The sequence below is a fragment of the Cervus elaphus genome, chromosome 11, assembly GCF_910594005.1.
Source record: "Cervus elaphus chromosome 11, mCerEla1.1, whole genome shotgun sequence".
In the NCBI taxonomy this organism is placed as follows: domain Eukaryota; kingdom Metazoa; phylum Chordata; class Mammalia; order Artiodactyla; family Cervidae; genus Cervus; species Cervus elaphus.
The window spans coordinates 6651187-6677924 of NC_057825.1; the positions used below are offsets into that span (position 1 = coordinate 6651187).

Consider the following 26738-nt stretch of genomic DNA (forward strand, 5'->3'; position numbering starts at 1 on the left):
ATAAATTGAGATGAGGTTTTTGTCTGTTCACATTAGAGCAGTGATTCCCAAGAGGGCACAGCTTTTTCTGCCCACCCCAGCAAATATGTGTCAACGTCTGGAGATGTTTTTGGTTGTTTGGGTTATTATAGCTGGGGGTGGGGGCTGTTGCTGGCATCTAATGGGTAGAACCCAGAAGTGCTGTTAACATCCCATAATGCACAGGACAGCCTCCACGACAAAGAATTACCCGACCCAGAATGTCCGTCTTGGCTGAGAAGACTTGCACCTGAGCTCCAGTGGGGTGACGGGCTCTATAGACTGTTCACGAAAGGGGAACTTTTACATGACGGCAAGGAAGCAGCGAAACAGAATCCTAAGGTTTGGAATGAAGCAAAATCCCTCATACAGTCATAAAATAAACACAGTAAATCTGGATGCGATGTTGGACTGCTTCCCTGGGTCCAGAATTTCCCTCGCCCCTGCAAAGTCTATGTTAAATACCTTCTTCTTATTTGCTCCTTTGGCCGGTGCCTTGTGTCTCTTACTGACCTGCCTTCACTCATACCGTTGAGCATTTTAACCAACACCCTAAGTTAGAAACTCCATGCATTTGCCTTAGTAGCAAATATTCACTCTCTTTTCTGGAGTGAATCGTGAAATGTGTAGTCCATGTGACTTGGCCTCCTGTTGCTTTTTTAAATGCCTCCCCTCCAACCACATGGCCTCCTCGCTGCTCCTCACCCATGCCCTCTGTGATGCTGACCCAGGGCCTTTGCATTGCGTTTTCTTGCCTTGGTAAAACTTTTCCCTAGGTATCCGCAAAGCCCACTTCCCGACTGCTTTCTCAGGAATATCAGCTTCTCATTCAGGTCTGTCTTGCTTATCTTATTTAAGATTATAGGGACTTCCCTGGCGGTCCAAGGGCTAAGACTCTGCATTCCCAGTGCAGGGGCCCAGGTTCCATCCGAGTCAGGGCACTAGATCTCATGTGCGGCAACTAAGCTGTTGTGCTACAACTAAAGATCCCACATGCTACAACTAAGACCCAGCACCACCAAATAAATAAATATTTTTAAAAAAATTACAAGGTCCTCCCACCTTCTCCACCTCATTTATGCTACGTCCCACTGCTTTATTTATTTATTTTTCTTTAGCCCTTGTTGTTCAGTCACCTAACTTGTTGTACTAACGCAAAGCTAAGATAGATGCTCATGTTTGCATTTTTATGTAAATAGCATTATGTTGTTGTTGTTGTCCAGTCACTAAGTTGTGGTCCGTCTCTTTGCGACCCCATGGACTGCAGCACACCAGGCTTCCCTGTCCTTCACTATCTCCCAGAGTTTGCTCAAATTCATGTCCATTGAGTTGGTGATGCTATCTAACCATCTCATCCTCTGCCACCCCCTTCTCCTCTTGCCTTCTTTAGTACATAACAGCATCTAACAGGAGAAGGCAATGGCACCCCACTCCCACTCTTGCCTAGAAAATCCCATGGACGGAAGAGCCTGGTGGGCTGCAGTCCATGGGGTTGCTAAGAGTCGGACACGACTGAGTGACTTCTCGTTCACTTTTCACTTTGATGCATTGGAGAAGGAAATAGCAACCCACTCCAGTGTTCTTGCCTGGAGAATCTCAGGGACGGGGGAGCCTGGTGGGCTGCCATCTATGGGGTTGCGCAGAGTCAGACACGACTGAAGCGACTTAGCAGCAGCAGCAGCATCTAACGTTTTAAGTGTTTACTTGTTTGTTTCTCTTTCACCCCACACTGGAAGCTCCACAAGGGCAAGGAATTTCTTTTCTCAGCCCCTGAAAGAGTGACGAGTGTCAGGCTCTCGATCAATACTCTTGGAGTGAAAGAAAGAATTGAGAAGTAGAGCAGCCGTCTCTGACATAGCCTCGTTCTCAGTTAGACTTTACTAGCTGGGGTCCTGTATTTTCTTTGTTGTGTTATGACTGCATCCTTTTGTTTAATTTACTCACTCTTAATCATATGTCTTTTTTACAGTTTGTCATATCTGTACTTTGAATTCTTTCCCTTCTTTAATCAAAAATTATAGTAATTTAATGAGTAAATGATAGGTAGGACAGACACACATTAAATGATATTTTGCAATACTTAGCATTCCTTTTACTTTAGGGAGAATTACATCTCTCTGAGTCAGACGTTCTGTTGGGAGGAGATGTAAACAACATACTCTCTTAAAGCCTTTCGTAATTCTATTCAGATGAAAATTTAGGAAACTGAAACTTTTTAAAATTCTAGAAAGAATATCAATAAATACATGTACATTTGCGGTGTTTTAATATAATGTGTTATGAATACATTTTTTGCTTTATTACATGGTAATAGTTACCATTATTTTGAATGTCTGCGTGATATGGCAGTATGTTGATGCTCTAATATCAAAAATTATTTTTATAATATTGGATATTTAATCATTTGGCCTCAAGTGTTCATTTTGATAGGTGATAATAACTGATGAGGAGGGGCGGGCTGTTACACGTTTTGCTCATTGTCTTACATTTTGTCCTCAGCCAGCCCACCTCTCTGGGCACTGGTTGTTCACATACATGCTCTTGTTCCCACTGAGTTTATTTTCTTGAACTTACATCCAAGGATGCCCGATTGACGGGTATGAAGGTCTCCGCGGCATAGAAAGAGCTGTAGAAAGGGCTTCTTGGGGTCCTCTCGTCCTAAGCCGTCTTTCTCCTTGTGACCTTTCACTTTTGGTTACCCTGACTTTTCTTAGTAAGAGATCTAATTTTCTTCAGGATGACTCTCAAAACCACAGTGGACTGCTATCACTTCCACTTCTGGTGATGGTAATTATCAGCAGAAGGACCCCAAGAGAGGTAGAGCCCAAATCCAGCTCTTCTGGGGTCAAATCCAGTTGCCGCTTCGCTGAGGGACTGTGAATGGTTGACAGTGAACTTCAGATCTTCCTGCGAGGAGAGGGGAGGAGAGCCTCAGCTCCTGGGGGTTGGGGAGGCGAGGAAGGGACCCAGGGTCTGCAGTCAACAAACCCGCTTAGGACTCCGACAGCCCCAGTAGCTAGAAAACCTTAGTCAGGATATAAAACTCTCTGAGCAACCAGTTCTGAATCTGTAACTGAGACTGATTGTAATTAACCACCTTCCAAAGTTGCCAGGAGGGTCACAATAACACAGGCACCAACCGCCTTAGTACCTCACTGGTATTGATGCATAGGCACTGCATATCCAGTACCTCCTATCAGGTCCTTCTGCTTCTCAATACAGAATCTCCTTCCTACTCCAGAGAAAGGGTTCGACCAGGGTTTACAACAGAAAACAGAAGCATCTGCAGGTCTCCTTGTGACCCGTGTCATAACAGTATTGTCCAGTGCATTTAAAAGGGCCTTTCTAAAAACGTTGACTTGGCGGATGGCACTGAAAACAAGCTGCTTTTAAATTTTTAGGTCAAGCTATTGTTTCTCGTGGCTGACTGGAAATACGGACCTGCTGAAGTACCATTCTTAACTGTCAGCCTAAAACCTTCTGAGCCACTTAATACAGTGGCAAGTTCCTCCCTGCCCAAAGGGACAATTTAGAATTTACAGGATTACTGCTGGATCTCATTACTACCGATAGAGTGTTTCCACGTTCAGTTCCAGTGCCAGTAGAAAATCATTTTTCATCTAGATTTTTCTATGTTTGGACGCATGAATCTCTAACAAGGTGAGAAATGGCTCAGTACGCAAAAGATGAGGCTCCCTTCCTTCTTTGGATGGATTGGAAAGGGAGTAGAAGAACCCACCTGCCGATGCAGGTCAGATGTAAGAGACACGGGTTCGGTCCCTGAGTTGGGAAGATCCCCTGGAGGAGGGCACAGCAACTCACTCCAGTCTTCTTGCCTGGAAAATCCCACGGACAGAGAAGCCTGGCAGGTGGCAGTCCATAGCGTCGCAGAGAGTTGGACGTGGCTGAGGCAACAGCACGCACGCTGCTAGTGTGAGAGATGACAGGGCGATGCGGACATTCTCCTTGCCTCTGGGGCCATATTGTGCTCACAAGTGAGTTGTCTGATCTTAAGCAAAATCTTGAAGTCTTAGAGATATAACCAATTCACTATGCTGTAGAGCAGAAACTAGGATTCCACATGCTACGTGGCCAAAAATATTTTTTTTTAATTAAAAAAGTGTACAACTTGAAAGTTTCAAAAAACTAATTAAAAAAAATCTCCAACTGTAAGATGGAATGATGCTCACTGTTCATATTTTTAGGAGAAAAGATGATTTTTAAAATTTTATTTCAGTTTTTAATCAAAGCATGGTTGGTATACAATGTTGCGCCAATCTCTGTTGTACAAGGTGACTCAGTTATGCACGTAGAGACATTCTTTTAAAATATTCTTTTCCATTATAGTTTACCCCTGGAGATTGGATGCGGTTCCCCAGGCTGTACAGTAGGACCTTGTTGTTTATCTATTCTAAATGTAATAGTTTGCATCTACCAACCCCAAATCCCAGTCATCCCTCTCCCTCACCTGCTCCCTGTCGGCAGCCACACGTCTTATTTCCATGTCTATGAGTCTGTTTCTGTTTTGAGGATAAATTCATTTGTGCCATATTTTACATTCAACATAGAAGTGATACCATATGGTGTCTCTGGGCCCCTCCATATTGCTGCAAATGGCATTATTTTGTTCTTTTTCATGGCTGAGTAGTATTCCATTTTGTATATGTACCATGTCTTCCTTATCTATTGCTGTGTTGATGGACATTTAGGTTTCCATATCTTAGCTCTTATGAATAGTGCGGCTATGAACATTGGGGTACAGGTATCTTTTTGAGTTCTAGTTTTTTCTGGATATATGCCCAGAAGTGGACTTGCAGGATCTTATGTGCTGTGGTATGCTTAGTCATTCAGTTGTGTCCAACTCTTTGTGACCCCATGGACTCTAGCCCACCAGGCTCCTCTGTTCATGGAGATTCTCCAGGCTAGAATACTGGAGTGGGTTGCCATGCCCTCTTCCAGGGGATCTTCCCAACCCAGAAGTTGAACCCAGGTCTCCCACGTTGCAAGCAGATTCTTTACCATCTGAGCCACCAGGGAAGCCCCGGGATCATATGACAACTGTATTTTTAGGTTTTTGAGGAACCTCCATACTGTTCATAATTTACATTCCCAGCAGCAGTGTGGGAGGGTTCCCTTTTCTCCCTACTCTCTCTTCCATTTGTTATTTGCAGACTTGAGGAAATACGATTTTTATGCAGCAGTTTCCACACACGCTCTGTTCTGTAGGGAGCTCACTCACCTAGTATTATGAATAACCAGTGTCTGTCCTGACACATGAAAGTGTGTTTGCTTCTTTTGACGAAGATGTGTTGATTTTGTGAAAGTAAATTCTTTAAAAGAGAGCTTTGGCTTGCCATTTGCAACAGCATAGCCCTTAGGTTCTTTCCTGCCTGGTGTTCCAGCCGCAGTCCTCATTAGGGAGCACCAACACTTCTGGAAGCCTGAGCGGAGGAGGGGCTCTTTATTTCTTCACCTAATGGGCTCCACTTAAGGCAATTGTATTTTTGGCAAGATGCTCACCTTCTCTTTAGAGGTGATGGAATCAGTAGCCTGCCCTTGGGTTGAGTATAAGTCAAAATATACAGTGACTGTTTCCTTTGCTTCGCATTCAATCTTTTATTCTCAAAGATAAATTAACACATCTGATTTTGTGCCAGTGTCTGGGATTTACTGGTGTTCAGTGATCATGGGTAGAAATAACTGGGAAATCAACAGTTCTTTCTAAGGCAGCATGATGAATTTTAATGTGTAAAATCTGGAAATTTTATACTGGCTTGCTTTTCATGAGTGAGTGAGTGAGTGCTCAGTCATGTCCGACTCTTTGCAGCCCCACAGACTGTACCCACCAGGTTCCTCTGTCCATGAGATTTTCCAGGCAAGGATAGTGGAGTAAGTGGCCATTTCCCCCTCCAGGGGATCTTCCTGACCCAGGGATCAAACCTGAATCTCCTACGCCGCAGGCAGATTCTTTATCTCTGGGCTATCAGGAAGCTTGGGCTGGTTTTTCTAGATTTTTACAAATTTACAAGGAGAGCAATATTCATTATCTCTGTAAGCTGACCACATGCAATGAAAACTTCAATTTCTTTTATTTATTCTTTCTTTTTGGGTAGAGTGACTGTGATTTGTTTATTAGTTGCTAAAATTTTACAAAAACTCTGAATTAAAGGATAAAAACTCAAAATCCTTGTCAATCAAAATCCTCATTTTTCTGTTTCCTTCTGTGTATATGCTCAGTCACTCAGTTTTGTCCAACTCTTTCAGTCCATGAGGTCACTCTTCGTGACCGCATAGACCGTAACCCACCAGGCTCTTCTGTCCATGGGACTTCCCAGGCAAGAATACTAGAGTGGGTTGCCATTTTCTTCTCCAGGGATCTTTCCAGCCCAGGGATTGAACCCGGGTCTCTTGCATCTCCTGCATTGGCAGGCGGATTCTTCACCGCTAGTGTCACCTGGGAAGTCTTGAAAATATGTAGTTTTCATAATTAGAATTTTAGTGGCTATAGTAATTAAATAATTTTAGAGAACAGAGTTCAGCTCCAGCCTCTGAGTCTGTGTAGGGTTATCTGCAGTGGTCACCACTAACCACATATGAGGGATTTATGGAGATTTATAGCTCCAGGAGGGGAATCAGGAGGTTCCAGCCAACATTTACTGGAACCTCTAACTACATTTCTCCTGGCAGGTGGAAAGAATGCTTCATTTCAAAATGTTGGCCAGGAGCAGAATCACTTTTTGGCAATGGTTATCTGAAGAGTTCTAGAGGAAATAATTATACAATGCCTTCGGTGACTCACTAAAATTTTTCTTAATCTCAGATAATGCTTGCAAGACCCCACATTACTGAGAAATGACCGTAAGAAAAATTTCCCCAAGGTTTCAGAGATGTTGAAAAATTGATAACTAGAAGTCATGCATTCTTCTTAAAGTTAGGTGTTGGATAAGTTCTGTTTATGAAACTTACAAAACAAACTTAATTGCCTATAAGGCAATTCTGCAGCCCAGACTGACTCGACTATGTCTAGGGCATGGTTTTTTTTTGTTTGTTTGTTTTGGCTGCACCCTGCCGTACAGCTTGGGGGATTTCAGTTCCCTGACCAGGGACTGAACCCCAGCCACGGCAGTGAAAGCACCGAATCCTAACCACTGGACCGCCAGGGAACTCCCTAGAACGTGTTTTTATAAGAGATGACACTGAACAGATAAAACTTAGCATGAAGGAAAGCAGAAAGTAAAAGGAGCTTATCTGTGTGATCAAGCTAATTGCAAATCTGTTTTTGATTTATTCAGTCCTGTTGAGATTCAGCTGTGGATACTCAGTTATAAAGCCAGAACCTGTAGGAAGAAAATGCAGAAAAGCAAGGCAGATATTAGACTTCATGATCAGGAAAAAGAGCAGTGGGTCTAAAGAGCAGTTAGGTCTTCCTTACTGGTGTTTCTGTGCTGAGTCGCTCAGTCGTATCCGACTCTGACTCTTTGCAACCCCATGGACTGTAGCCCACTAGGCTCCTCTGTCCGTGGGATTTCCCAGGCAAGAGGGGGTTGCCATTTCCTCCTCCAGGGGAACTTCCTTACTCAAGGATGGAACCTGCATCTCCTGCATTGCTCATTTACCACTGAGCCACCTGGGAAACCCCGCAAAAAGCAGGAAACCTACAAAACTAGTTGGTCTTTTGTGAGTCATGTTTATACAACACCCACTAATAGTCCCGGGTTTAATGTATGTCTAGAAAGTCTATTTTGTTTTGTTATGTCCTCTTTGTTTTCAAAGAACATGTGATACCAGCGTTCTATTAAGACCCTGTCCGCACTGTGGTTCTGTCACCTGCAAAACCACTGGTCTGGTGAAGCAAAGAAATTCTATTTTCTCATTTATGGCATGACATACTTAGTTATCAGGATCATTCAGTTTTGTCCTTGACTTCCTGAATTTGAAATGCGACTTTGTATTTCCCCCTTGTAAGTAGGAATGAGACCTTTTTCTTCTAAAATTTGTGAGAATTCCTTGATGAAAGTTGTTCTCCCCTGACTCACCGATGCAGCATCGTTGTCAGTGGAGGCCCTGGAGCCCAGGAAGAGTATAAAGGATGTCCCAGAATTCTGTGGTGAGGTGGCCCACTCAACCTGTCCAAAAACAAACTCTGGGTTCCCAGAGTTTATCCTTCATTCTGCCCCAGTCCTATCCTATTGGACTTCCCTGGTGGCTCAGACAATAAAGAATCTGTCTGCAATGCAGGAGACCTGGGTTTGATCCCTGGGTTGGGAAGATCCCCTGGAGAAGGAAATAGCAACCCACGCCAGGATTCTTGCCTGGAGAATCCCACGGACAGAGGAGCCTGGCAGGCTCCAGTCTACGGGGTCACAGAGTCAGACATGACTAAGTGACTAAGCACAGCATTCCTATCTACAATTCCCGCCGTCTGTGAATGGCAATCCTTTTTAACCCAGTTGTTCTGGCCAAAAACGTGGGGCACCCAAGGCTTATTTTTCCCTTACGCCCCGTCTTCTAGCTGATGTCAGGTCCTGTCAGCTTTACCTGCAGTAAGTGTTCTGAATGCAGACGCTTCTCACCACTTCCTCCACAAGCAGTCTCTCGTCATCTCTCATCTGGTGGACTGTCCTACGCCTTTTAGTTTTAGCTCGTCTCTGCTTCCAGGCCTGCCCCCTGGTCAGTGGTCCAGCGCCCCATCTCCGTCTCCACCACCAGCGGCCCCTGGGGCAGGGGCAGCAGCCTCCTCCCTGGTCCCGCTGCCCCTCCTGCTCCCGTTCAGCACGTTCTCCACACAGCAGGCAGCGCAGCCTTGCGATAAGGCAGATCAGACCATGTCACTTCCCTTCGTACATGTTTCCAGTAGCTTTCCGCGGTGCTCATGGGGCTTGGGAAGCCGTCCCCGGTCTGGCCCTTGCCTGCTTCCCCTGCCTTACCCTCCCTCTCAGTCTAATTGCACTGGCATCTCTCGGTTCCCTGGACAGGCCAAGCCCTTTCCCAGTTCAAAGCACCCTTGTTAGCTGTTCCCACTGCTTGCTTGGAAGGGTGTTTCTGAGAACTTGGCAAGTTCACTCCTGCACTTTATTCAAGACTCTGCTTCAGTATCCTCCCAGACCGCCCCGTCCAAACGCTGCCTGCACCCGCACCCGTCCCTCCCTAGTTCCTTACCCTCTTCTACTGCTGTGTCTGCTGGTCCACAAGGAAAGAAGCTTTGTTTTATTCACAAGCAATGTTGCACCCTGCCCGTGTGGGTATGCAATGAACACACTTAAATGAATGATTCGAGTTAGACTTTAAAACCTTTCAGCTCAGGGAAGGATGACTGTCCCTGAAGTTTCACCTGTCAACCTAGCACTCTATCTAAAACCCTTATTAAGGGTGATTTCCCTTGGTTTGGTTTGGAAGAACAGTTTCATACCCTTGGAAGAGATCACGTGAAGAATCTGAGCCATTGGCTGCTTACTATCGATCCTTTGTAGATCCTTTCATCCTGAGTGAATCAGTATTCAGAGGAATTAGAATCTTAAGGAATGTGAAAAAAGGGATTGTTTTGAAGAACAAGTTTTAAAAAGACAACTGGAGTCTAGGTAAAAAGTGTGGACTCGGGGAATTCTCTGCAGGTCCAGTGGATAGACTCTGTGTGTTCACTTCCAAGGGCCCAAGTTCAATCCCTGGTCGGGGAACTAAGATCCCACGAGCCTCGTGTGCAGACCAAAAAAAAAAAGTGTGTTTGTGGAGAGTTCTGGGGAGTGAAAGCCAGCAGGAGAATAAGAGGGTGCGGGATGTGGGGCAGCAGGAGAGGGGGTGATGGAAACTTGGCCAGAGCTGCTAGACTTGGACTGGGGTGGGAGTAGGGGGCTACCCCGTGCCCAGACCGTCAGGGTTATGGGGAAGTTAAGTAACTGCACGTGACACAGGGAGGCAGGCATTTTAGGAACTTTAAGCAAGTCCACTGAGAAAGTATTTTTGTTATAAATGAATTTAGAGGAAATAGGTCTTACTGAAGAAAAGCACAAGGCAATTCCCATCACGAGTGTTTCTAGGGTTATAGTTTTGGGCTTCACTTGAAGTGGCAACTGCCCTGAAGCTTTCTGAAGGTGCTTCACAGATTCGCTACACAGTCCACACGCATATCCACACACACAGATTTATCGTTAGGTTAATTAACCTCGAGTCAGGCTAGCACTAGAAGCCCACTGGTATTCAAGCCCATCACACTGTAGGTTTTTTTTTGGAAATTCTAGTATTTGTCACAGATATATTTTCTGGAAACTCCTTTCTTCTTCCCTTTTTAAAGTTTTTTTGTGTTCCTTTGTTTTCATCTGTAGAATCTGAGTTTTATTTAAAATTCCAGATGGCTGGCTGGCTGGCTGTCCTTAGTTGAGTGTTTATTCTGTTAATTTTTTTTTCCACTTTTTTTTTTTTTTTTAAAGAAGTGGCTCTTTTCACCTTAATGCTGTATTTTGCTTTTTTAGTGTAGTTTTAAAAATTGATGATCTATTTTATACATATAGTAAAATGAGTAGCTGTTGTACCTAATTGCAGTGTGTGAGTAACAAATATTCTCAGCGTTTATCTCTTCAGCCTAAGGATGATTTCTTGCAGCACAGTTAAATCTGCTTCGAAGCTTTGTCTTTGTCATTTTGCTTTGAGTTAATGCTTGCCTATTTTAGGTTTCCTGTGATTTTTTTTTTTTTTTTTAATCTCAGCTACTCCTGGTCTCTGGGAAATTTCTGAAAAATTTTTGAAGGCTCATTTGATTTGTATAGATTTTACCTGTATATTTTTAAGGTTCAACCAAAAAGTTGAAAGTAAGTTCAGCTGCCACCCAGATACCATCAGGCATTTAAAAAGGTCTATTATTATGTTTGCAGAGAAACTAAAGCATCTTATTACTGGAGAAAGCAAAGAGCTTTTTTTTTCCTGGGTCTCTAGAGATGGCATTTCCTGTCTCTCCTCTGATAGGAGCAAAGAGCTGTGATGACTTCACTCCGTGGCTCCAAAAGAAGTGCCTATTATCTTTTTTCTCGAGAACAATTCGTCTTTATTTAGAGCTTGGAGGCACACTTTTTAGACCCACACTTGGTCACTGCCCCGCGAAGAAATGTTTGACCATTGTTTGTTAATAAACAAGAAACACATCTGGCAAGCTGGTTGGTTTGTTTAACTTTGCAACTGTTGAAATAAAGCCATTAAAGGAGGGAAGATCTAGCTGGCTACAAAGGGCCGCTGCTATTTAGGTCGTGGGATGCTCCCAACCATCAGAAGGGCTTTTGTTCCGTCCATTGGCTTCCTAAGGGATCAGCCAGCACAGTTTTTGTGTCTTGTAGGCAAATCCATTTTGGAGAACACATACTAGGCAAGAAAGGCTAGAAAGAAAATCAGTGACACTAATTTTTTTTCTCTCTCTTAAGCCACAGGAAATGCAATCACAAGTGTGCTTCTTGTTTTGGTGTGGCTGGGGGGGGTGGGCGGGGAGTGTTATAACAGGAGCCTTCCCGGGAAAAAGCTCATCAATAAAGTTGAGGTCCACACTGTGCTTGTAAATAAATGTGTATTTATTATTCAACCTGGAAATGAAGAATCGGCAAGAGAATCTACTATCTAGTAGGTTTTCGATCGAATTATCCCCTCGTGCTTCCAAAACACGGCCTTTTTTGGAAGACTGTGGTCTTCAGAGCTGATCCCTTTGCTGGTGAAGCCCGATCCACCTTTCCTGACATCCTCTGTGTGCGTTTCCTCTCGGTCAGGATGGCGCTGGCTGTGAGGGAGCTTTCGTTTCGTGAAAACGTTCATTTCAGAGCTGCTGTCGAGTTGGAGCAGAAGCTTAGAGCCCAGCTCTGAACTGGGTGCCGAGGTTTTCTGTTTGTGTCTGTCTTTGAATCTCAAAGTCAGATTGGGGAGAAATGGGGATAGCTTTTCAGCAAACTGTAGGACACCAGAGACCTGCATAGGAAATGGGGCTGGTCCTCTGGACAGTTTGGGGCCGAGGGGCACAGCTGAGCCTCCGTCCCCCTCCCGGACCCCTCACTCCTCTGCCTCCCCAGGTCCTCCCCCGCCCCCGCGCCTTCTTTAAAGGGACGTCTGTGGCTTTCAGAAAACCCGCTCACATTCTGTACTTCCCCTCAAAGCGCCTCAATTCTGCTCTCGGCTCATCTTACGCCTCCCTAAAGCCCATCCTTTCTTACTTGTTTATGCCTACCTTCGACTCCATCTCTTTTTGGTCGTATCCATCTCTTTTCTGTCGTATCCCTCTGTCTATTATGAGACTCAAAATACGAAGCCCCACGGGGCTCCTCCAGACCAAAAAAAAATTGCCAGATGGGTAAACCTTGCTGTCAAGAGGCACTTAAAATGGTGAAACGTGACCTCCGAAGAGAGACAAGAAAACATTCCCTTATAAAGGAACACTGTTCTTTAAGAAAAAAAAAAAAGAGTCTGATTTTTGTCTCCTCCTCGCCGGCCTCCCGGGGTCAGTTACCTTGTGTATCTCGGCTAAGCCATAGGTTCTGATGAGGTGAAAGAAAAGGCTGTGAGTACCGAGGAGACCTCTCCACCCTTTCGCTTCCCTCCTCCACTACACACCCCTCCCAGCTGAACTTACCTCCTCGGCCAGGAGACGGACAGCACATTCACGCCTAGTCATCTGAGGAGGGTCATTTATTAAAAGGACCATTTAGCACTTGTGGAGAGGATTCAGGAAGAGCTAAGGGATGGAGTAGTACCCCCACCCCACCCCGGGCTGATCACAGTGGGGAGCTGCCATGGCCCTGGGTCTCAAAGGGTAGGGGAGCCTTGTAGGAACTTCAGAGATGAGCTATGGGCACTGTCAGGCCGGAGCTGTGGCCTTTGGTCAAAAGACCTCGTCAGCTCTTTGCATCCTAGCGGCGGTGCAGATGGAAATTCCCCGCCCTCTGATCTGCCAGAACCCGTCAAGTCTAACAAAACCAGGGGGAAGGTGCTTTCATGCACGTGGTCCATGCAGGTCAGAACATCCTTGGAATCACTCTGACCACTCCGTGTCTCACAAGCCACATCTGATCTGATTTATTGGTAATTTTCCCAATCAAAGGACACCCAGAGTCTGAGCCTCTGTCAACACCTGCACTGCTGCCCCAGGGTCCAAGTGTCCATCATTTCCAGGGTTAGAGAGGGACTCCCACCTGGAACATTCTTGCATGACATCCCCGGTCATGCCTTCCCAGGTCATGCAGACAAAAAGCTTACAAGACTCTGCCCAGGCTGCACCTTTCTTCTCTGACCCCATCTCCTCACATTCTTGAGACTCATGTTGGTCTGACTCTCTGATGTCCCTGATGGTCAACACCAAGCATATACCTGCCACAGGGCCTTTGCAGATGGCAGGGAGGTGAATTTAAGTCTAAGAAAATATAAGTCACGAAACCATCTATCCACCCAAAACTTAGACAAGTATTTGCAGCAGCATTATTCATAATAGCCGCAAACTGGGAACGGGTCATCCAAAAAATTACCATGTGGCAATAAAAGGAATAAAGTACTGATATGTGTGATCATTGGAAACGTTAGGCTAAGTGAAAATTATGAAATGTTGAAAGTATGACATCAGTCACAAAGGATTTCATATTGTACGATTCCATTCGTATGAAATATCCCGAATAAGCAAGTCTATACAGACCGGAAGTGGTATGGTGTTTGCCTAGGGCTGGGGAAGATGGGAGGTGACAGCCAAGAGGTTCAGCATTTTTTCTGAGGTGATACAAATGTTCAAGGGACTTCCCCGGCAATCCAGTGGTTAGGACTCTGTCTTCTAATGCATGCGGTGAGGATTCGATCTCCGATTGAAGAACTATGATCGCACGTGCCTTGGGAGGGTGGGGTGGCAGAGGTATGACCAGAAAATTTTTTTAAATGTTCTAAAATCGATTGTGATGAGAGTTGCCTATTTTGTGACTAGACTAAAGCCCACTGAATTGAACAGTTTCAATGGGTGAATCGTATGGTATATGAATCACATCTCAGAGCGATTAAAAATAAAGATCTGATTGCCATCTTTGTAAAGCATTGCTGTCATTTTCACAAGTAGCATAAATAACTCTTAGCATTCAGTATGATTATAGCTAAAGTCTGAGATGCAACTCTGCGACTATTGACTTATTACTGTTTTCATTTCTCATTTATTTTTTAAGTCTTACATTTCTTCCGAGCACATGGGCCAGATATTCAATATTTAAATATCCTTGGAGTGGGTGAATTTTTTTTTTCAAGTCTTAATATGAGAAAGACAGAGTACTAATCATGGGTGTGTCTCTGCTCCGCCCCCCCCCCCGCCCCCCCAGCACTTTCACGATGGACGGAAGGCACAGCAACACATAGAGACGTGCTGGAAGCAACTAGAATCAGTAAGTGAAAAACCAACCGCTCAAGAAATGTCTTTACAGATTTTTCTGATCTGAATTTAACTTAAGTTTGAATCAACACTAAGTACAAAACAGAGACCCTAACATCTTTAGAGATTTTTACAATTTGAATTTAATTGATTTCTAGAGATTATTACTGAAAGTAAAATGTTGAGCCCCAAAGAGCCCAAGTGGAACCTTTTTTCTAAAAATCATAGGGAAGGACAAAGATTAGACAGTTTGGATGGAAATAAAGGCGGATTTTAAAATAACTTCCTGAAGTGATGACATGGAACAAATCAGTTCAGAAAACAATGCTTTTGGGGAGGGGGAATCAGGGAATGCCGATAAAATTATGATACAATTACATCTTCATATAGTAATCTCATGGTTTCATTAACAATCACTTTCCCTGTCACCATCTTCCTCTGCTCTTAGAGTAAAAGACGTTTTGAGCGGGATTGCAAAGAGGCCGACCGAGCCCAGCAGTACTTTGAGAAAATGGATGCTGACATAAATGTTACGAAAGCAGATGTTGAAAAGGTAAGGTGAAAGCGAGAGTCTTTTTTTTTTTCATTTCCCCTTTTAACGCTTGTCACATATCCTCCCAGACTGCTGGTCCCCAAGTTCTTCTTTCTGATGCAGCCACAAAAGGCCACTCAACTTGGAATTATTTTCGTTTCGTGTCAACTTGGGGTGTGGGGTATTAGTAGGAGGCTGGGGGAGGAATCTAAAATTCGGGGGAATCCTCAGTGTTATGATTTGAGCAGTGTGTTGATTTCTTTAGTCACCAGGACGATTAACGTGGAGACAAACCATGAACCTATCTTAGGGGGTGGTTTCCGCAGACTGTGGTTCTCTCTTAATGGCTTTTCAAAGAAAAAAATCGACCTCTCAAAAGCTGGAGCAGGCCGCCCAGCGCCATCTGAAAGAGCTTGGCTGCTGGCACTGTTTCTGATAAAAAGATAAAGAGACTCACACTAGTGGCCGGATTCTGATGGTCTCATTCAGGTTGCTGACAGGTTGTAACCCAAGGCTTGCATTGGGAGGTCCTCTCCAAAGCTTTTCCCAAAATGGGCTTGTGTTGTTGGCAATTAGGAATATTATTATAAAGCTTGTGCTGTGTCTTCTTGTGGTCCCCTGTGTGTTTTTTCCCTAGAAGCTAAATTTTCTTTTTATAAAAGTCATCAATATGAGTGTAAACAAAATTAGGCTGTTAAAGAACCGTATTCATTCCTGACTGCCCAGGGCTGTTTTGGCATTCGTAGCTTCATGCTTTTACATGGGGAAAAAGCACTGCATTTTCGTAGATTTCTTTCACTTTTTGCCAGATTATTTGGAGATGAATTTGCTTGGAAAACAGTGTAAATTAGGTATTTAGTTATTTGCCCAATTCTGCCAAATTCCTTGCTTAAAGTCTAGGCGTAGATTAGTATGCCTTCCTCTAAAATTACCTAGTATATTAGAAAACACATTCTTAATATCTATATTTGATCTTGAGTGGGGATATTTACTTTACCAAAAGATACATTCATTACCATGCTCATAGTAACGTAACAGTCACTCAGTCGTGTCTGACTCTTTGCAACCCCATGGACTGCCACCCACTGGGCTCATCTGTTCACGGAATTCTCTAGGCTGGAATACTGGAGTGGGTTGCCATTTCCTCCTCCAGGGGATCTTTCCTATCGAGGGTTTGAACCTGAGTCTCCTACATTAGCAGGCAGATTCTTTAACACTGAGCCACCTGAGAAGCCCCAAAAGGTACCATAAATTACCATAAACTTACCATAAGTTCTCATAAAATGTTAATTCCCCAAAGTATTTAATATGTTATTCAATTAAAATAGATGGACCCAAAGTTTATTTTTAAAAAAATTTGAGGTTAAATGAACATAAAACTTTTGCATATTCATTTTAGAGCCAGATGCCTTGCTAATAAACTCTCTTTTTATTTCTGTTTTGGGGTTTTCCATAGAGACAGTCGTAACATCGGCAAATAATGACAGTCTTATTTCTTCTTTTTCAGTCTTTATGCCTTTTATTTATTTTTCTTATCTTGCTCTGCTGGTTATGACCTCTTTTATGCTGGCAGAAGCAGTTATTGTGGATTTCCTTATCTCATTCTAGATAAAGAGAGTGCTTCAAATGTTTCCCCATTAAACATGATTATAATAAGCCTTTATCAGGGTGAGGGATTTCCCTTCTTTTCCTATTTTGCCAAGAGGTTTTTTTTTTTTAAAACTCAACTTGATATTGAATATCATCAAATATCTTTTCTGTTTCCTTTAATCCATTAATGGACAGATTACATTATTAAATTTTCTTATATTGAACCAAATTAGCATTCCTGGGACTAGTGTAACTAGATTTTGATGTAGTTTTTTTAAATACAGAGCTGAATTTACATTATTAACATTTTACTTGAGATCTTGGATCAATGTTCATTGAAATCAGTTCAGTTCAGTTGCTCAGTCACGTCTGACTCTTTGTGACCCCATGGACTGCAGCATGCCAGGTTTCCCTGTCCATCACTAACTCCCGGAGCTTACTCAGACTCATGTCCACTGAGTTGGTGATGCCATCCAACCATCTCATCCTCTGTTGTCCCCTTTTCCTCCCACCTTCAATCTTTCCCAGCATCAGGGTCTTTTCCAATGAGTCTTTTCTTCACATCAGGTGGCCAAAGTACTGCAGTTTCAGCTTCAGCATCAGTCCTTCCAATGAATATTTAGGACTGATTTCCTTTAGGATGGACTGATTGGATCTCCTTGCTGTCCAAGGGACTCTCAAGAGTCTTCTCCAACACCACAGTTCAAAAGCATCAATTCTTAAGCACTCAGCTTTCTTTATAGTCCAACTCTCACATCCATACACGACTATGGGAAAAACCACAGCTTTGACTAGATGGACCTTTGTTGGCAAAGTAATGTCTCTGCTTTTTAATATGCTGTCTAGGTTGGTCATAACTTTTCTTCCAAGGAGCAAGTGTCTTTTAATTTCATGGCTGCAGTCACCATCTACACTGATTTTGGAGCCCAAGAAAATAAAGTCTGTCACTGTTTCCATTGTTTCCACATCTATTTGCCATGAAGGGATGGGGCCAGATTCCATAATCTTAGCTTTCTGAATATTGAGTTTTAAGCCCACTTTTTCACTCTCCTCTTTCACTTTCATCAAGAGGCTCTTTGGTTCATCTTCACTTTCTGCCATAAGGGTGGTGTCATCTGAATATCTGAGGTTATTGATATTTCTCCCGGCAATCTTGATTCCAGCTTGTGCTTCATCCAGTCCAGGATTTCTCATGATGTACTCTGCATATAAGTTAAATAAGCAGGGTGACAATATACAGCCTTGACGTACTCCTTTCCTGATTTGGAACCAGTCTGTTGTTCCATGTCCAGTTCTAACTGTTCTTGACCTGCATACAGATTTCTCAGGAGTCAGGTCAGGTGGTCTGGTATTCCCATCTCTTGAAGAATTTTCCACAGTTTGTTGTGATACACACAGTCAGAGGCTTTGGCATAGTCAATAAAGCAGAAGTAGATGTTTTTCTGGTTCATTGAAATAGAAACCTATGATTTTTCTTTCTTGGCTGTTCTAGTTTGCTTTATTAGTTTTGGAGTATTCCTTTTTATTTTCTAAATAATATGTGTGAGAGGAAATTAGGTTTCTTAAATGTTTTGTAATACTTTATAGTGGGAGAGTTTCTAACTACTGACCTAATTTCTTTATTGTCCTTGAAAGCATTCACTTTCAGCAAAATGAAAAATCTGATCCCACATGTAGTTTCCTGCACTTACCTGTTGTTTTTACACAGGTGGAAATATCATTCCAGATTTTGCATTCATAGTCCCAGCTTTTCTAGAGAGCTCACGGAATGCACATTATAGCCACTTGAAGCCACTGAGTCCATCACTATTTGCAATCTTTAGCCTTTTTCTTCCTTTTTTTAAAAAATTGAAGTATAATTGACTTACAATATTATATTAGTTTCAGGTGTACTTCACCTTTGTGTTAGTTAAGATCTCATGACATTGTAAAGGCTTACCCATGATTGCTTCCAACTATTAATTGAGTATGAAAAATTGCATATAGACTGGCAAGCCTCCTATACCAACATCACTGCCTTATATTTGCCTTATAATTAGGGTTAGGGTTAGGGTCACATAAGAAGGTAGAAGTCACAAGCAGAAAAACCTGTGAGATTGAGAAGACAGTGTGTGTGATTATAAATGTGTGTTCCTTGGAATTTCCACTCTGGTCCACATTTAAAGTGGGTTCTCCGGGAAGCTGTCTTTTCCTGGATCACAGCGAGGCCAGGACCACATCAGTCTGAATTTCCCACTTGGGGTTCGGGATTCCACACCTGCTGGGTGAGTTCTGGTCCTTTGTGATTGAAAATTTTTCCAAGGTGACTCTAGTTTTCCTCCCTTGGGTCGGGTCCAAGAGAGTTGATGTATCAAGAGCACAATTTCTAGGTCCGGTTGCAGCTTTGGAACTTTTCAAAGGTACTACCAAACTGAATTGCTCTTCTCAACTATTTTAGTATTTCCAAGGATGCACTGTTATTTCTTATACTGACTGTCATTTTGTTATTTTCCTGGAAGTCCTATATACCTCCTCCCTAAGGACATGCACTGTCTCATGTTGGAATTCTGGGACTTGCCTGGCAGTCCAGTGGCTGAGACAGTGCTCCCGCTGCAAAGAGCCTGGGTTCAATTCCTGGTCAGGGAACTAGATCCCGTGTGCCACAACTAAGACCTGGAACAGCCAAATGAATAAAATAAATAAATACTTAAAAAAACAATAATAACAACAACTGTGCTTCTTCTAATGCAAACTAGGGCACTTCACACTTTAAAAATAAATAAACATCGGAATTCTTAAGTTATTCTCCTTAGGAGTGTGACTTGAACCACTGTAATTTCCCCAAAGCAAAGCCATGATTTGGTTGTTGTATTTGTTTTGGCATTATCTGTCACCAGTGAAGCTTCTTGTCAGGATCAAGCGGAAAGGATGCAGTGTTTCAGTTCTTAGGGACACTTAATGTAATTTCCCACCTTGACTTCTGAGAGTCTTCGGCTCGAATATAAATGTCTTTTCTTCCAGTTTCTGCAAATGATTCAATTACCCAGTTGTCTTCGCGGTGACTCCCCTCCCTTTTTCCGGCAGTCAGCTCCGCAGCCCTTGGGATGATAAGCCTGCGTTTACAAAGACACTGTCGCTGCTCCCACCTCGAGTAGGACGGACTTTCCTAAATTGCGCTTGTGTTTGATGACACCGTCCATGGGAACTGTATGTGCATGATGCATCTTCTAAGCTGCGTAGGATCTGGGTGGGAGCCTGATTTTCTTTTCCTTTGGGGAGGTTAATGTTCCCCAGAGAGACTGGCGCTGTGTTCACACTGCCCAGATCTAGCCCAGCCCACACTTTGGCTTTGGGTTCACCATGAGTATGTGTGGCCAGGTGTTTCATCCTTTGCTTACAAGAGGTCGTGTGTTAGCCTTGAGGTGCCCAGTTTAACTAAGTATAAATTTATATGTAGAAATAGACATTAAAAAAAAAAACCCACTGGAATTCTTGTCTCTGGGCTAGTGAACATATTTGGATGCTGTGAGCATGCCATGTTCCTTAGAAGAATGATGCGGAAAGAAAGTCAGTTCAATGGAATGGTTTTTATTGGTGGTAAAAACTCAAGGAGCTTAGGCAATCTCTTTTCCCTTGCCAAGAGGCTGCTATCAGAAAGTTTTGAATTTGAAAACTTGAAATGAGCTGTAGTGATTTGAAATGAGCGGAGCTGAGTTTGTCAGAGAACCAGTACAGAGTGGAATAGGTCATCTTGTGGCTTGTGACCTACATGTTCAAGGGAAACCAGAATTTTTCCCTTCCTTCTAATGAGATGGAAAAGATAATCCTTACTCTCTGTCTTGTAATATTGAGAGGTCGAAGGACTGCAAGGGAACACGGAACAATCAAACCTTATTATGTCTTACTCAGCTATAGGAGTCTCATGTAAAAAAAAGTAATTGAAGCACTGAGGATAAGGTGAAGTATTCTCTGCTGTCCAGCCCTCCCCTTCCCAGACCCTTCTCAGGAGTGGTCACTTTTGCCACATGATGTGTGTCCTTTTAGACTCTTCCTGAAAGATGTTTTATTTGTTTATTTGGCTGTATCGGGTTGTAGTTGGCGCACGCAGTGTCCTTCGTTGAGGTGCATGGACTCTAGCTGTGGCGGTGGGCTCCCCAGTGTGTGGGCTCAGTAGGTGAGGTGTGCACACCCAGCTGCTCCCTGGCATGAGGAAGCCAACCCAGGTCCCCTGTGTTCCACCAGGGAGGTCCCTAGACCTTTTCAAATGGGTATCTATTGAGGTGAGATGTACATACCATAGTGTGGCCACGTCTTATGTGGACAGCTCAATGAGTTTTTGCATATAAATGAAATTGTGTGCTGGGACCCCAGATAAGGGATGTTCCTAGGACCCCAGCAGTCTCCCTGGGACCCTACCCCCACCCAAAGTTATTATAATAATAAACTATTATCCTGACATGTGACATATCTTTGTTTAGCCTGTTTCTATATTTCATACAAGTTACACCATCCGTATTCTCCTGCCTAGCTTCTCTAACTCAATGTGGTGTCTGTGAGATTCATATTCTCACAGGGGGAGGTGTGTGTTGTTGTGTGGTGTCCATCATGCAGATGTACAGTTTATCCATTCTCGGGTTGGTAGATGTCTGGATTGTTTCCATATTGAGGCCAAATTAAGAACAAAGCTCGCATGAACATTTCTGTGCATCTCAGTTGGCAGACACGGCCTCCCCTCCTGCTCAGTGTAAGCGTGCCTGAGGTGGAACCCTGAGTCACGGGTGCTGTCAGACCTTGACAAGGTGGCTTTGCCGGTGGACACCCCTTCAGCAGCTGCTCCTCACCCACATCGGGGGTTGGTAGTCTCAGTCCTTTTATTTCAGCCTTTTTGATGAGTGTGGAGTGGATTCTGGTAGTGTCTTTAATTTACCTTTGTATTTCCTTGATGAAAAATGATGTTGAGCATCTTTTCACATGCTATTATGTGCCAGTTATAATAACCTTTTTTGTAAAGAGCCCACATCTTTAGCTTATTTTAAAAACAGACTTGCTTCTTTCTAGCATATGGTGGTGGTGGTGCTTTAGTTGCTAAACTGTGTCCGACTCTTTGCAACCCCACGGACGGTAGCCCGTCAGGCTCCTCTGTTCATGGGATTGTCCAGGCAAGAATACTGGAGTGAGTTGCTATTTCCTTCTCCAGGGGACCCAGGGATCCCTGGGAACTCCTGACCCAGGGATATAACCTGTGACTCCTGCTTGGCAGGTAGACTCTTTACGACTGACCCACCTGGATAGCCATATACATATGTATGTATGTATATAATTATACAGTTATCTTTACTTACCCCAGTAAAGCTTTTTGCTACACTTTTAATTACTATGTGGCTGAGCTTTTTAAAATTTTCATCACTACTATTGAAATATTGTTGTGTGATGGGAAAAGCCTAGGCAACTGGAATATTATCATTTCCAAGTCACACATTTATAAAGGTTAGGCTTAGAAGTACAGAGAGCCCAGCTCTCTGTGGCCCCATCTCTCAGAAGCCCAGCACCAGGGCCATCAGAGTGGACATGGTACCAAAGGACCACTGTTCATTGTCACCATTAAACTCTTCAGATAGTCTCGATTTTTGGGGGGGATGGTGGTAGAGTACAGTGTATAAAGAAGTGGACAGGAGACTATTTTTTTTAATATTTATTTATATGACCATGCTGGGTCTTAGTTGCAGCAAGTAGGATCTTTGATCTTTTAGTTGCAGCGTGCAAACTCTTAGTTGCAGTGTGCAGGACCTAGTTCCCTGATCAAGGATGGAACTTGGGCCCCCTGCATTGAGAGCAGGGAGCCTTAGCCACTGGACCACCAGGGAAGTCCCAAGACTACTTTTTAACGGAGTCAATATTTCAAGCTTTTATACAGTTTGGAGATTACTTGTGAAGAATCAGAATTCTAAGTAGCCATTAATTTATTTTTATAAAAATGTTTCTAGTAATGTCTTTCTTGCAGTTTCCTTTCATTTGGAATAGTTCTTAATCCAACTAAACTCCAAATTTGTCTATTTCTATGTAAACATAGGCCCCCCCAAATGAGTTCCTCCATACTTTTTTTTTTAAAGAGATTTCTGATGGAATCAGGATTTCATGGTCTTATTCTCACTTTTAAAAAACTTGTTTAAATTTGTTTTATGGATATATAGTTGGTTAATAGTGTGTTAAATTTTACCGTACAGCAAAATGATTCAGTTATACATATACATGCATTCTTTTTCATATGGTTTATCACAGGATACTGAATAATTTTCCCCGTGCATACAGTAGGACCTTGTTGTTTAGCCATCCTCTGTATAATAGTTTGCATCTGCTAACCCCAACCCTCCAGTCCATCCCTGCCTCACCTACCCTCCCTCCTGGCAACCACGAGTCTCTTTTCTAAGCTGTGAGTCTGTTTCTGTTTCACAGACAAGTTCATTTGTGTCATATTTTCCTGTGGGGGGAGGGTTACCATTTTTTAACTTTATGTCTTAATTGGGGGATGATTGCTTTATATCTTTGTGTTAGTAGCATCTCCCTTTGTTGTCAAAATTCCTGAGCTGTGTGTGACGTGTTCCCATCCATTGATTCATCCCCTCAGCCATTATCTCTGGCCTACATCCTGGCCAGGTGTGGGGTTGACACAGATACCATCATGGAATCACTGCCTCCTTGACCTTAAGGAATTCACCTTTCACTCTCTTCCTAATATTCAGGGACTGTATGGTGAACTTTCCCACGTGTTCCCTAAGTACTTCTTGAATGCCATTCTTGTGACAAACACATTAAAGTCGGGTTTTATCTGCCCCTGTGCTTTGGAATAGTAACACGCTAGACAGACGTGGAAGAGAAGAGGTGCATAGTCTCTGCTTCCTGATAACGCTGCAGCTGGCTAGTGCGGCGCTGGGATGAAAAGGAAAAGGTTATCAAAATGAATGGAATGTGGACTAATATTTCCGAACAGAGAGCACAGTGTTTTCTAAATGCATGCATTAAACTGAGTTCATCCATGTCAGGCCATGAATAATTCCCTTTCTCCAGCTCGCCCTCGCCTTGTGACTGTAGGCTCTTACATAATTTCTAAATGCAAAATAAGATATTGTTTAACAGAAACTGCAGTTCGTTTGGTTACAAGTAGCTGCAGAAATGGTTAGTGAGTTCGAGGTATGGTTTTTAAACTCCGGCATCAGTTTCTCCTTTTCTTACACAGGTCTAGTGTTGTTTAACTCGTCTGATTCTTTGACTGCTAACATCTTCGTTTTCTAGGCAGTTGTTTGCCATCTAATGGTTAACTTGGCTTCTTAATTCGAATTCATTGCAATTCTGAGTGTTGACTAACCAGAAGAATTCTCTATACCATGTGAGAAGTTGCCTTATTTGGCCTAATCATGAGTTTTCTTGTATCACCTGATTTAAGGAAATGTTTTTAAAGTTATATTAGATTAGAATGCTGACCATGAGCCCTTAGAACAGTGTATCCATTTCTTAGGAAGCTTGCATTCCATTTTTGTGTGATAGCTTCTAAAAATATTTGACTTTGAGCATTATTAGCTTTTAAATTCTTCATCAATGCCCCATCATGAAGTATTATAGAATAAGACACTGAGTCATCTGTGAATAAAGGTAGAAGTCTAAGAAGTATGTGATAAAATTTCATGTTTCTAATTACAATAAAATAGACAGGTACTGTTTTTATGTGTCATATATTACAAAATAGAATCTCTTAAAGGGAAAAATACAGTTTTAGTAAAGAATCTATGTCAGTATTAAGCAAGAATGAAGGAATTTACTTTGAATGATTATCAGTTTGATACTTATCTTAACAAAGCAAATTAAATTTACTAGCTTAGGAGGAGGTTGCCTTCAGTTGGAATCAGAGATGCTGGCTCTGTGAAGCACAAACAGGGCAAAGTTGTTCTAACTGAAGCCAGCTGAGTAGCAGAGTGTTAAATTTTTCTACCATTTGGGGAAACATTCTCTAGCAAGATGACTACTTTAGTCATTGTACGTATAAGGAATTGTACTATTAAATTTTTTTCTCTTCCCTTGCTGTAACTACGAGGTTGACATCTTTATTAAACATGTGAATATCTTAAGCGCTTTCCCCACATTTGCTTTATAACAAATGTCTGCCTGGTTATCTGAAGGGATTGTTCACTGTAACAATTTAGAAAACAATTTTTTTTTTCCAAAAGAGGAAGTGGTTAGCATGAACGCAGGAAACAAATTTTGCAACGGCAGCTTGATCTTTTACTTTAAAAATTGTTTTGTTTGCAACAAGAGAAAATGTATAGAACTTAAAATGGATATTGTTGCTGTAACTATTCTTTAAAAGAAGATCAGTGTTCAAATCAAAGATGCCCAAAAAAGTCACTTTCGTTACCCTCTTGTTTACATATGTCCTGTAAGCAATCATATCTGTAGAGTTTGTTTTATTTTGCTTCTCAGTGAACCCTTATTGAATGAACATCGGTTTCAATTGTTTTGATGCTTTAATATTTGTCCTGAGTAATAATGGATGTGTTTCCTTCTTTTGATGCTTCCCATGGGAAATGGAGTTTAATGGAAATTCCCCCAAATTATTAAATGTAGAATAAATGTGTCTATATTTGGAAATGGGACACGACTTTGATCTATGTCTTAAATGAATATTAGCATGATGAAGTTTTTTTTTTAAAGGCTACACTCAATATTTAAAAATTGAATTTGTGATAGAAGTGTCAAAACATAAAACTATTTACTATGGTTAAATGTTTCACATACCAGATACTCTTAAAGTTGCATTCAGCTCCCAGCTCCCAGTTTTCGTTCATTTGCTAGTGATTACTCCAGTCTCTATGTTGTTGACCTTAATTTTTGTTTATTTGCTTTGGAAATAAGTGGTTTTTGCTCAGCAAATGAAGTTTGGGTAAATAAACGTTTAAAAAGAAACAGGAAAGTCAAAATGTCAAAATCTCAGTATCAGAAATGTTGGGGGTGGGGGTGCTGCCCAAAGTGAATTTGTGTAAAGACTAAATACTTTTAGGACTTCCCTGGTGGCCCAGCAGTTAAGAATTCTGCACTCCCACTGCAAGGGGCACGGGTTTGATCCCTGGTCCTTCCTGGTTTGGGAAGATCCTGCATGCTGTGTGGCATGCCCCCCCCCAAAAAAAGAATAAATACTTTTAAGAGCCTCTTCAATGAAATATTTCCAGTATACATTATGTGATTTACATGAAAATGCTAACATGAAGATCTATCTTAGCTTTGCTTTAGTACTCCTAACAGCAAGCCTCTAAGTAAACATGCAAAATAGCAACAGGATGAGGATGATAATTCATTCCCATACCCTAGATATGAAAGTAAAAATGAATGGAATAAAACATAAAGTGAATACAAACACTCACATTATATGCATATATGAACATGAATGTAAAATAAAATGAATTTAAATAAAAATGGTATTGACTTATTTGGGTATGTGTGTGTGTAGCTTCAATTTTTGGCATTTCCATCGTGCCCTTCACTGTTCTAAAGGCTTTTGTATGGCAAGTCATTTAATGAAAGGTTTTAATTTTTACTAGTGGTAAATGGTCTAACTTGGCCAGGAGCTGTGTCTTATTCCACATAGATAAGGGTTCTTATCTTATTCCTGTCATTTGATAATGGTCTGGTGTGATGCAATTTACTTCATCTCTGAGCTTGTTTCTTACTCTATAAAATAAGGATAATATTATACACTTCAAGGGCTGGCTGAGAACATGATATGGGAAAACAGAGCCTATGTTTGGATGCAAGTTCATTAGTTGACACTATTGTCATCTGTATTTTCCCTGTTGGGGTTCTTTTGATTACTTCGGACTCTTCTTAGTTCTTCTCCCTTCAACCTACTGTGAATCAATTAAGTATATTTTATTTTATCTTCTTGTTGTTGTTTTTGGCCATGCCACACAGCGTGTAGGATCTTAGTTCCCCAGCCAGGGATTGAATCTGTACTCCCTGCCGTGGAAGCACAAGGCCTTAGCCAGTGGACCGCCAGGGGAGTCCCTGATTAAGTATATTTTAAACATCCAAGGCATTTGCCAGGGTATTTATTGAACCAATAGTTCAGAGCATCAGTAAGTTTACAAAGGAATATCTTTCATAAGTGTCTTGGTTAGCAGATAACGAAGAGATGGAGAGATAAGGAAAACTCAGTTACAGAATAAGATAATGTTTATATGTGCAAAGCCGCCCGTGGTGAAAATATTCAGAGCA

At 42.3% G+C, this 26738-nt stretch overlaps 1 protein-coding gene across 22 annotated transcripts in view; it reads left to right on the forward strand.

The window, feature by feature from the left end:
• FNBP1 (formin binding protein 1) overlaps nucleotides 1-26738 on the forward strand; it is a 133406-nt gene that overhangs the window by 61293 nt on the left and 45375 nt on the right. For all 22 annotated transcript variants that reach the window (XM_043916591.1, XM_043916589.1, XM_043916590.1 and 19 more), the window contains 2 exons: nucleotides 14328-14390; nucleotides 14826-14930. In XM_043916591.1, the coding sequence (XP_043772526.1) occupies nucleotides 14328-14390; nucleotides 14826-14930 (168 nt within the window). The remainder of the gene's footprint in view (nucleotides 1-14327; nucleotides 14391-14825; nucleotides 14931-26738) is intronic.